The sequence below is a fragment of the Pectinophora gossypiella genome, chromosome 27 (genome assembly GCF_024362695.1).
Source record: "Pectinophora gossypiella chromosome 27, ilPecGoss1.1, whole genome shotgun sequence".
NCBI lineage: Eukaryota > Metazoa > Arthropoda > Insecta > Lepidoptera > Gelechiidae > Pectinophora > Pectinophora gossypiella.
The window spans coordinates 3553069-3564516 of NC_065430.1; the positions used below are offsets into that span (position 1 = coordinate 3553069).

Consider the following 11448-nt stretch of genomic DNA (forward strand, 5'->3'; position numbering starts at 1 on the left):
TGATGAATGTGGAGGAAGCAAGAGAAGTGTGTCAGGATCAAAGCAAATGGAATTCTATAGTCTCTGCTTACCCCGGTGGGAAATAGGCGTGAGTTTATATATGTATGTATGTATCAAGTTGATCCCTTTCACGGAATATCATGGGTCACTGATGGTTCATAATAGGTTATGAACCATCAATGACCCATATTACCTATAATATGACACCTTGGAATGGAACGTTATTAGACGTTCTGTTCATAACAGTGTTATTTATTTCTGAACAATTTTTACATTGTGTCGAAAATTATACAAAAAAAATAATAACAATATATCATACTCATATATATTGTAAAACAAACGAAAACAGTGAATACAAACTGCCACACAGTAAATGCATAACACAATAAAATAATGCAATTCCCGTTTCAGCAAACTTATATATACTTTATTGCACTTAACAACTAGTTACATCACAAACATAAAATGGACGTTTACAAGGGAGGACTTATTTCTAAGAGAGATCTCTACCAGCCAACCCAGAGGTAGTATAAGAATAGTTGCGGGAGAGTAAAAAGAGGTGTATTAATATGAAATACATTAAAATAATTATATCTACATAAAATAATAATAACTATATAAAAAAACAGACTGTGGCAACAAATATATGCCTAAGGCTATATAAATATATACATACACATATCTATTATACTTTACCTACATACATACCTATTAAAAAATATTTTCAGTACCTACTTTTGTGACGGAAAAATCCACTTGATCATCAAAATCATGGTCTGAATCATGCCCCCCAGTATGGCCCTGCGCAGACGACAGACTATCCGTGACGCACTTTTTAGTCTGTGAAAATATAACCTATACAATTATATGCAGTAACGCGCCGGACTTTTTGCGCGTCGTGTGCGTTACTGCATATAATTGCATAGGTTGCACGGATAGTCTGTCGTCTGCGCAGGGCCTATTCGTTACGATGTCACTAACACCCTGTATAGGTATATAATATTTTTCTTTATTTGCAGATCCTCGATCTTCTGGTGACTACGGAAAGTCAGAGCTGCACTCCTGCATCTGCACCCCTTCTCAGCCCGCCAGCCGCACGTGCTCCACTTTGTAAGTTCAAATCTTCTTTCGTGTGGGTTGTGATGACAAAACACCTCGTGGAGCAGCGTGGTGGAGTCTACTCCATACCTCTGGTCTGTGCCCATTGGGGCGTTAATAGACTGTTTAAGAATATTATGCCACACCCCGAACACTTCAAATCATATCAATTTATTTGCTGTAGAAACGTTCGGCCTGTGGGGTCCAGAAGCACGTCAGTTTTTAAAGACGATTTCAGCTCGCCTCATCGAGGCAACTTCCGACCCTAGAGCAGGCAGTTATTTTGCCCAAAGGGTCAGTTTGGCGGTGCAGAGAGGCAACGTGGCCAGTATTCTGGGGACTTTGCCTCGATGTGGTGATCTGGAGGACTTTTTTATTTATTAATAGCTTTTATTCTTTTTTTATATTTTGTTTTTAATAATATGGTTGGTTGTTACAATTGTAGTTGAATGGAATGTACTTGTCTATGTATTTTTAATTTATAAATATAAGATTAAAATTATTTGCGAGAACACATTAAAATACAAAAAGGTGGTAAAATATAATTCAAATCACAATGTTGTGATATGTTCGGCCTGCGTGCAGGCATACAAATATACATAAAAAAAATAAACACACACAAAACACCTCGTTTCACACAGACACTACACATTGACGTTATCGTACACGCGCATCTGTGTGTGTGACGTCTGACGCCATACGATTGAAGACTAAAGTAACACCGAGGGGGTGAGGTAAACCTAATGTAGACGACAGGTCGACATGGCAATTCTCTAGTGACGTGACGTTTTCAATATCGATATATTTTTATTATGTATGTAACAAAATGTGAATAAAATAATACCACGTTTTCATTTAAGTTAATATTTATTCATCTGAATCATCTAACGTCCGATTGACAGAAATTTTGTAACAATTATTTTTCCGTTCAATGTCACAATTTTCTAACACTTTTCTAGCTAGATCTCGAGCTTGAAAGTGAATTATTGGTTTTTTTGCTTGAACACGCGACGAAGATGCAACCGTAGCCATTTTTAAAACACAATAGTAATAAATTATGTGAGCGAGATTATAATCGATAAACGCGGTCGATACGGACTCGTGCGACACTAAGACTAAGACGCCGCGGGGACTGTGCGGGTGTGCGGGGCGACCCCGCCTCCGCGGCTCACCTCATGCCCCGATTGCCATGTCGACCTGTCGTCAACAGTAGCTCAGCCGCTGGTGGGAAGCGGAGTGTCGCCATTCTATACGTAACATTATTCCTTATTCTATGGATTAAGTTCCATGTAATAAAAACCACGTGAAATCAATTATCTATAATTCAAACTTGAATTCAAACTCATAAAAGTCAATCGCCCGCAAAATAGTTTTTTATGTGACTTATTGTAGATTTGCCGCAAATGGCATTAACTACTTGGCCGGACAAATGGGGAGCGCTGAGGGCTCTCACCCGGTACAAAATTTAAGACAACAGGCCTGAGGGTGCCCAGTTCGGGGCGTAGTCTGAGAGGATAATATTTGAAAGATTCAATCGACCCTAGTGGGTCGATAGCGATAAGCGTTGAATGAGGGGGAAATCGTCGACCACGGTCGGTATCGGGATGCCAAACAGTAAGCTTACTTAATCTTGTTTTCAGAAATGATGAAGAAGATGAAGAAAACGTGATGATTTACGTAAGTTTAGCAAAATAATCTGAAGACGACATATCTCTAAGATTATGTTCTTCAAAAAAATTAAATGGATAAAAACTACAAGCTCAAATGTAGGCGGCAGCACTGTTCAAATCAGAATCAGAATCATTTATTCAACGTAATTATCATGGATAAACTTGTTGAAGGTCAATATAAACTCACGCCTATTTCCCACTGGGGTAAGCAGAGACTATGGAATTCCATTTACTTCGATCCTGACACACTTCTCTTGCTTCCTCCACATTCATCAATCGTTTCACAGACGCACGCCGGTTCAGAGTAGATCGTACTGAACCTTTTCTAAGGACATCTCCAATTTAGTCAATGTACGTCCTTCTAGGTCTTCCTCTGCCAGCCTTTTTTTTTTCGTGACGAAGGGCGATGAGGTTATGTCGGACACTTACCGACTAAAACCCCTCCGATGGCCCTCTGCTGTACATGTCAGGGAGCTCCGGGATCTCTGTCGAACGCACCGGTGTTCCCCTCGCACTTGCTTTCATTAAAGCGCATCCCGGGGTAGATACCCACCACTACGCCATCCCAGTTTTACAGCAATGCGAGGCCATGTCGCATTGCCATCCCTCCCGGAGACCGTGTGATGAGCGGTTCGGGCCCCCGCCCTTTCCACCCACGAACCCCAGTGTCCCCTTTCAGTCGCCTCTTACGACAGGCAGGGGGTACCGTAGCCCTATTCTTACGCCCGGAACTACAGGACGGATCCTCTGCCAGCCCTACCATCAACCCTCGCTTTGTATACTGCTTTCGTAATCCTATTATCCTTCATCTGCTCTACGTGTCCAAACCAACTTAATATTCCCTTCTCATTCTTAGTCACTATATCGTCTTTTACACCACATCTCTCTCCAACAACTATAATAAAAAAAAAGTATTTTCCTTTTCAGCTAAAACGCTTCATGATCTGGGTGACGTTTGCGATCAAGCTGATACTGTTCACGTCCCTCTGGGCGCTGATGATGTACTGGTTCCTGATGAGCGGAGGGTATGTGAACGTGAATCCTCCACCAATCATCCTGCAGGACGAGTGGAACACTTACATCGAGAAGATGCAGCTGTTTAAATGTAAGTGACACACATAGTGGTGTTGATTCCAATATCATCATCATCATCAATTTAAGAGCCACGCTCTTGTCGGTGCAGCATTCTCCATGCTACTTTTTAGGGAAAAATAGGGCAGTGGTTTCCCTCTTGCCTTCCGCCCCGCAGTGCTCTGACGCGAGTGGGATGGCGCCCAGAGTAGTCTATGTCAAAGCCGTACTAGGACTTCTGTCCTCTGCCTCTGAATAGTACTGACAGTTACTGCTGCCCTCTGTCAGGTTCCAGGTACACACCATCTAATTTTATTTTAAGTTATACCTGTCATTTTCTTATCCGCCGAAATGGAAAGGGACGGGTAATCGACAGGCATAAAATTTCTGAAAAAACACGTCAATTTTACGCAGAAATTTAAAAAGCCCTCCCAAAATTTTATATTAAAGATGATCCGTGAAGGAAGGCACGTTAAGCCGTTGGTCCCGGTTACTACTTACTGATGTAAGTACGTAATCGTTACATGAGTCGTGTCAGGGGCCTTGGGCGGCTCAATAATAACCCTGACACCAGGGTAGATGAGGTTGGAAATCCACCTCACCGATTGAGAAATTGGTCGGTGTACTTCGGGACGGAAGGCGATTGGGGCCACCACCTTTTTTTTTTGACGTGACTTATTATAGATTTGCCGCAGATGGCATTAACTACTTGGCCGGACAAATGGGGAGCGCTGAAGGCTCTCACCCGATACAACGTTTAAGACAACAGGCCTGAGGGTGCCCAGTTGGGCGCGAACCTCGGCTCAGGGCGTCGTCTGAGAGGAAAAATATTTGAAAGAATTAAGCGACCCTAGTGGGTCGATAGCGATAAGCGCTGAATGAGGGAAATCGTCAACCACGCCGGCGGGGTCGGTATCGGGGTCCTGAAGTGTTTGGTGTCGCGAGCTGATTGGCTGCCTCTATGGCTAGAGTAATAGGGTCGTCGGGATCGTATATTACGTCTTTCGGACGCCGATACTTTTCAGTACCGTCCCTAAGCGGAATGTATTCGGAAAGGGGCCACCACCGTACTGCACGCCCTATCTATGGAGTAATGAAGGCGATTACTCCACTGACAAGAGCGCAGCTCTTAAATAAAGAGAGAGCACCAGGAAAGACCCTCATTCAGAATCATGGAGCGCAGTTGACAATGTTCTTTTTCCAGTCCTGCCCATAAACAATACTTATGATACGGTGGAGTTCGAGATACAATTGCAAGGTCCGTTCGCCGACTCGAATGTATTCTTCAACTGCCAGTTTGAGAGGTTATACTATCACAAGGACAAGTACAATAGCACAGATGTCAGGAGAGACGACGCTGACGATGTCGAGGTAAGACCGTAATAAAAAAAATATAATAATAAGAAAGTTTATTGAGGTAAAATCTACGACACACATATACATTTACAACATGAAGATATACACACATTACATTAATACCCCATACTAAAGACCGTCATACTAAAGTCATGGTATAAGAAAACTAGCCAATTATATTGAGCGCTTCGACCAATACTGAGCGAGGTCCTTTTATTCCGGACTCCACCGCAGATGATCGGACCGTCAGTGCGTTGCATTTAGAATACTTAGTTTTATTATTATTGTTTTTATGATTTTGGTTTGTTTTTCGTTTTGTTTTGGTTTTTTTTTCTGTGTATTTATTGATTTCCGTGTGGTTTCTGTCCTGTGTTAAATGTAATGCACCTGTCTGTCTGTGTCTGTGGTGTCCGGAAGTAATAAATGTTTCTTTCTTTCTTTCTTTCAATAAACGATACGAATGCTATCTACGTAGATGGACGTCAAACGGCTATTGGTCGAATGGCTCGATATAACTCGCGCCGCGCGCGTCGCGGTTACCGTGCAGAGTCTACAGGGGGGTCAAAATGGCCACATCTAAACAATTCATCTAAGAAAGCAATATTGCAATTTGACATTTGCGCATGTGGCCATGATTCATCTTTCTGGTGCCAGGGTTACTATTGAGCAGACAAAGGCCTCTGACATGCATGACTCATGTAACGACTAGGTACTTATATCAGTAAGTAGTAACCGGGACCAACGGCTTGACGAGTCTTCCGAAGCACGGATCATCTTACTTTCGGACAATCTGGTGACTTCAGCGCTTACCGCTATCGCCCCACAAGGGTCGATTAGATTTTCAAATATTATTCTGTCAGATGACGCCCTGGGCCGAGGTTCGCTCCCAACTGGGCACCCTCAGGCCTGTTGGCTTAAATTTTATATCGGGTGAGTCATCATCATCAGCCCATTAACGTCCCCACTGCTGGGGCACGGGCCTTCCCTATGGATGGATAGGGAGATCGGGCCTTAAACCACCACGCGGGCCCAGTGCGGATTGGTGGTTATTAACGACTGCTAATGCAGCCGGGACCAACGGCTTAGCGTGCCTTCCGAAGCACGGAGGAGCTCGAGATGACAACTTTTTTTTTTGTGGTGTCCCATCCTATGACCGGCCTTTGCGAAAGTTGCTTAACTTCAACAATCGCAGACCGAGCGCGTTTAAGGACTCAAACTGGATGACAGCGGCAGCGACGCGGCGGCGATAGCGGCGCGTGGAGCGGCGCGGCGGCCGCTGTTCCGTTCTCGATGCCAGCGGGCAGATCGCGCGGTATTGCGGCGGTATAGAGTTGTGTCTCAAATGAACGCGATGTCGAAACGGCGACAACGCATTTTCGATTGTAGTTCTTTTGTTTCGTACGATTTATTATGAGCAAAAGAAGACCTGAGTCCCTATAATGAACAAAGGAAACAAAGAGGGCACCGCTCGTACCCCGCCCTCCGCGCCGCTGCCATCGAGAACACTTCAATATAAATCTTAGCATTTGAACGCGCCGCTCCCCGCACCGCCGCCGCCGCCGCGCCGCTGCCGCTGTCATCCAGTTTGAACCCTAACGCTGCGCCACCGAGCTCCTCGGTGAGGAACCTTTTTGTTTTAGGTAGACCATAGGATATATGAAGACTCGTACTCTGCGGTGACCAGCACTACAACGAGGAGAACCATGTCGTTTACGCATACAACTCTTGTTTGGGGGTGGACCTGGGTAGTGAGAGTACATTGGTTCATTTTTTCTTTCACAAGAACTTATTATACGACATCAATGTAAGTAACACACAAAACACTTTGTGAGACTGTCTGTTTGGTAAGGACTTTTCAGGCTTGAATCACCTGATTGTCCGAAAAAGTAAGATGATACCGTGCTTCGGAGGGCACGTTAAGCCGTTGGTCCCGGCTATTAGCCGTAAAAACACCTCCACCAACCCGCATTGGAGCAGCGTGGTGGAGTATGCTCCTCTGTCTGGTTGATTGAGGGGAGGCCTGTGCCCAGCAGTGGGACGTATATAGGCTGTTTATGTATGTTTTATGTTTAACACGTTGACAGTCCATACGTGTGACTAGCTCCATACGTCCGTGACCCATACATGGGTCACTAAGAAACGACCTGATTCTCGCAGTTTTAGGCGGATGAGACGTTCGTTATGTAAAAATTGACGATTCAAAGTGTAACAATCAGGTGATTCAAGCCTGAAAAGTCCTTACCAAACAAAGGGCAGTCTCACAAAGTGATTTCGACAATGCCCCCATCGGGAATCGAACCCGGACCTCCAGATCGTGAGCCACTAACCACTAGACCACGGAGGCTGTTAGGCTGAAAGTATTTCATAATATATCTTTGACCTACGAATCTATCTACCCAATTGAGTATTTGACTGGGTCACAGATTAATTATAAAATGCTAATATAAAAATAGAAGCCAGTCTATGATGATCAAAATATAATCTCATTTTATTTTTCGAGTCATTTTCGATTTTTATTCATGAATTAAGTAACAATGAGTACGACATAATAACGGGTTCTTACCGCGTTTAAAGTAGGGATGTGAGACTCCCTACTTTAAACGCGGTAAGAACCTGTTATTGGTGCTAATTCCTGTAAATACCATCTAATTTTATTTTAGTTATATCTGTAATTTTCTTATCCACCGAAAAGGAAAGGGACGGGTAATCGACAAGCATAAAATTTATGAAACACACGTCAATTTAAAGCACTAATCTAAAACAACCGTCTAAAAATTTTACATCACTTAATAACCCGACACAGTTAAGTAGACAGCACGTCAAACGGATTGCATACCAGCGACATACCTTTTTGATACGCCCGGGTTATTCATTCATTTACTCATTCTTCCTAAAATGAAGAGCTGTGAATCATCTGTCCCTTTCCTTTTCGACGGATATGAAAATAACGGATATAACTTAAAATAAAATTAGGCGGTGTCTGCAGGAATCGGGGCCATTATCCGCGTAAACTTAAAACAATGAGTTTGACCGCTTTCATTGATGACGTCACAGGACAGTATTTCCATACAAACTCTAAAGAAAACTTTCGTTTTGACGTTTCGTAAAAAGTAACTCATTTGAATAGGTTATCAAGTAGCCTATTGACCCGTTTTTACCCGTTTATAGGTTACCGACCACACGGACTAACACGATGACCTGGTGGACATTCACGACCATAACAGCCAGGCTGACCCGGTACAACCTGTCCCGGCATCCCATGACGACGTTCACCATACAAGAGCCATACAACTTCGTGCCCTGGGGAAATATACGCGTGTACTCATATTCGTTCAGGAATTTCAGAGGTTTGAAGTTTGTTTGTAATGACCTACGGCAGTGAGACGTGGCCGCTTACTATGGGTCTCGTGAGGAGGCTCGGTGTCGCTCAACGGGCAATGGAGAGAGCTATGCTCGGTATTTCCCTGCTCGATCGAATCAGAAATGAGGAGATCCGCAGGAGAACTAAAGTCACCGACATAGCTCGGAGAATTGCAAAGCTGAAGTGGCAGTGGGCAGAACACATAGCGAGGAGAACCGATGGCCGATGGGGCGGAAAGGTTCTAGAATGGCGACCACGTGTCGGACGACGCTCAGTGGGTAGGCCCGCTACAAGGTGGACCGACGATCTGGTGAAGGTCGCGGGAAGCCGCTGGATGCGGGCAGCGCAGGACCGATCGTCGTGGAGATCCTTGGGGGAGGCCTATGCCCAGCAGTGGGCGTCATACGGCTGATGATGATGATGAAGTTTGTCGTGTTAATATTCATATTCATTTATTGCATGTCACAAACATAAATTAAGGTGGACTGTTAACGCCGGTACGTTAACGTTAAGCTAAGCTGATAGAAGTTTAGTATAGAGCTAAAGGGTAGCTAGCTAAGGGGTGGTGACTCCGAAGAGAGCTAAATAAAACCGAACCCGTCGAGTGCTGATCGTACACTGATTTATTGTTTCCACCAATTGAACCCACTGCAACGTATAACGTATGACAAAGTGCACGCTATGCTAAATTAAATTAAGTACAATGAATTCTAATTTGTAAAGTAATAAAAAATATGAATGTGCGTGCGTTAGCTCGTACATCTTGCCAACCAAAAAAGGAGAAGAACAGCTTAATAAGTACAATAATTAAATCAGATTAAGAATAACAATGAATTAACAATAGTAAGAAGGTACATGTGACGCCCTGCAAGGGCACGACAATATAAAAGAGGCGACACTAGGTGCCTTATTACAATAATATTATAACATCTAACTAAATATTATTATAAAGTAATTAGGTAGGTACAAAATTATATCATACAGTTGTTCAGTGTGTGTACCGCACCACATATATTGTCTCTTACACACCACATTTTGCGGAAGGGTCGTTTTGCGAAGTGGTCATTTCGCGAAAGGGTCGTTTTGCAAAGTGGTCATTTCGCGAAAGGGTCGTTTTGCGAAGTGGACATTTTGCGAAAGTGCCGTTTTGCGTAGTGGACATTTTGCGAAAGTTCCGTTTTGCAAAGTGGACATTTCGCGAAAGGGTCGTTTTGCTAAGTGGACATTTTGCGAAAGAGACGTTTTGCGAAGTGTACATTTTGCGAAAGGGTCGTTTTGCGAATGGTACATTTTGGGGTTACCAACACTACAACAATTTTGTGTTATGATATAAAACAGTAATAATACAATACAAAAAAGCTTTATTGCACATACTTACAGGATGTTAGTGGCACCGTAACGAATACTGAGGGGGTTGATTCAGACCATGATTTTGACTCGATATCAAGTGGAATTTTCGGTCGCAAAATTTGCGTTTTGTTTTTTAAATTCTTTTCTTCACTTTGCAAGGGAAAATTCCACATGATCCCTAGTCACACTACCATTGTGGCAAAGCGTGGTAGCATAGTACCCCATGCACTGTAATTTTAGTCAAATTATTACTACTTTTATTATAATATTGGAATTAGTATTAATATGGAATTTTGGGCTAATTGGTTACTTGACAGTTTTCGGATAAGTATTTTAACACTTTCATGAACAGAACGTCTAATAACGTTCCGATCCCAAGGTGTCATATTACAGGTAATATGGGTCACTGATGGTTCATAATAATTCAAATTCAAAATTCACAAATATCTTTATTCAGTAGGTAACATAGTTACACTTTGAATCGTCAATTTTTACATAACGAACGTCTCATCCGCCTAAAACTACTGCACCTTCTCACCACCTGTATAGCCGGGGAAAAGAAGCTGCAAGAAAAACCTCGGCACAGGGCACCAGACGTTCTTTAAAAAAATAGGTCATGAACCATCAGTGACCCATGCTATAATTAAAACACATAATAACGGGTTCTTACCGCGTTTAAATGGGGATATGAGACTCCCGATATTTCGACACTGTTGCAAGTGCCATGATCACGGGATGACTGATGAGATTGGAGTGGAGTAGGTAGATCCATATTTTTTTTTCTACGGGCAGACATATCTGTCTACCCTCTTTCTTTGCCGCTTGTTTATGTTTTTGATATCGGAATGTTCGGAACCATCTGAACTCGCACCAAACTCACTACGACAAACCGCACTCACTGTGTCCTCACGTTTTTTCACCACATTAGGCCGTATCAAGCTTTTTACAACACCTATTATTGGATTCATGCTATATGTCCGTGAAAGGGTTAATGTACCTACGTTTGGTCGACAGCCGTTAGTGGCAGGCTGCACGGGCATCGTCACTACGGCAATATGACGGCTGACAGCAACGTGACGGTCACCTACGGGTTCAGGTACATGTTGAACATGACGAATATGGGAGACTTCCTCAACAACTCTGCCCTGGACACCGTCGCCTTCGCCATTCAGATAACCAAGGGCATGGGACGCACGTCGACCACGACGACGGCGGCGCCGCTGGTCGTGATCAAACCGGCTGACGGGATTAAGTACGGCTTCATCATTGTCGGACTTCTGCTCGTGCTGTTGTTTTTACAGGTAAGTGATCAACAATCAAATCAAATAGAATAGAATAGAAATAGTTTATTATTATTGAGGAGCTCGGTGGCGCAGCGGTAAACGCGCTCGGTCTGCGATTGTTGAAGTTAGTCATAGGATGGGTGACCACAAAAAAAAAGTTTTCATCTCGAGCTCCTCCGTACTTCGGAAGGCACGTTAAGCCGTTGGTCCCGGCTGCATTAGCAGTCGTTAATAACCATAAATCAGCACTGGGCCCGCG

At 43.4% G+C, this 11448-nt stretch overlaps 1 protein-coding gene across 1 annotated transcript; it reads left to right on the forward strand.

The window, feature by feature from the left end:
* The first annotated feature begins 140 nt into the window (after window positions 1–140).
* On the forward strand, window positions 141–11240 carry LOC126378734 (uncharacterized). Its single transcript, XM_050027115.1, has 8 exons — window positions 141–144; window positions 1020–1110; window positions 2739–2775; window positions 3696–3873; window positions 5044–5210; window positions 6836–6999; window positions 8364–8542; window positions 10921–11240. Exons 1-8 carry the CDS (start codon window positions 141–143, stop codon window positions 11238–11240), a joined length of 1140 nt encoding a protein of 379 aa, XP_049883072.1.
* The last annotated feature ends 208 nt before the right edge of the window (window positions 11241–11448 follow it).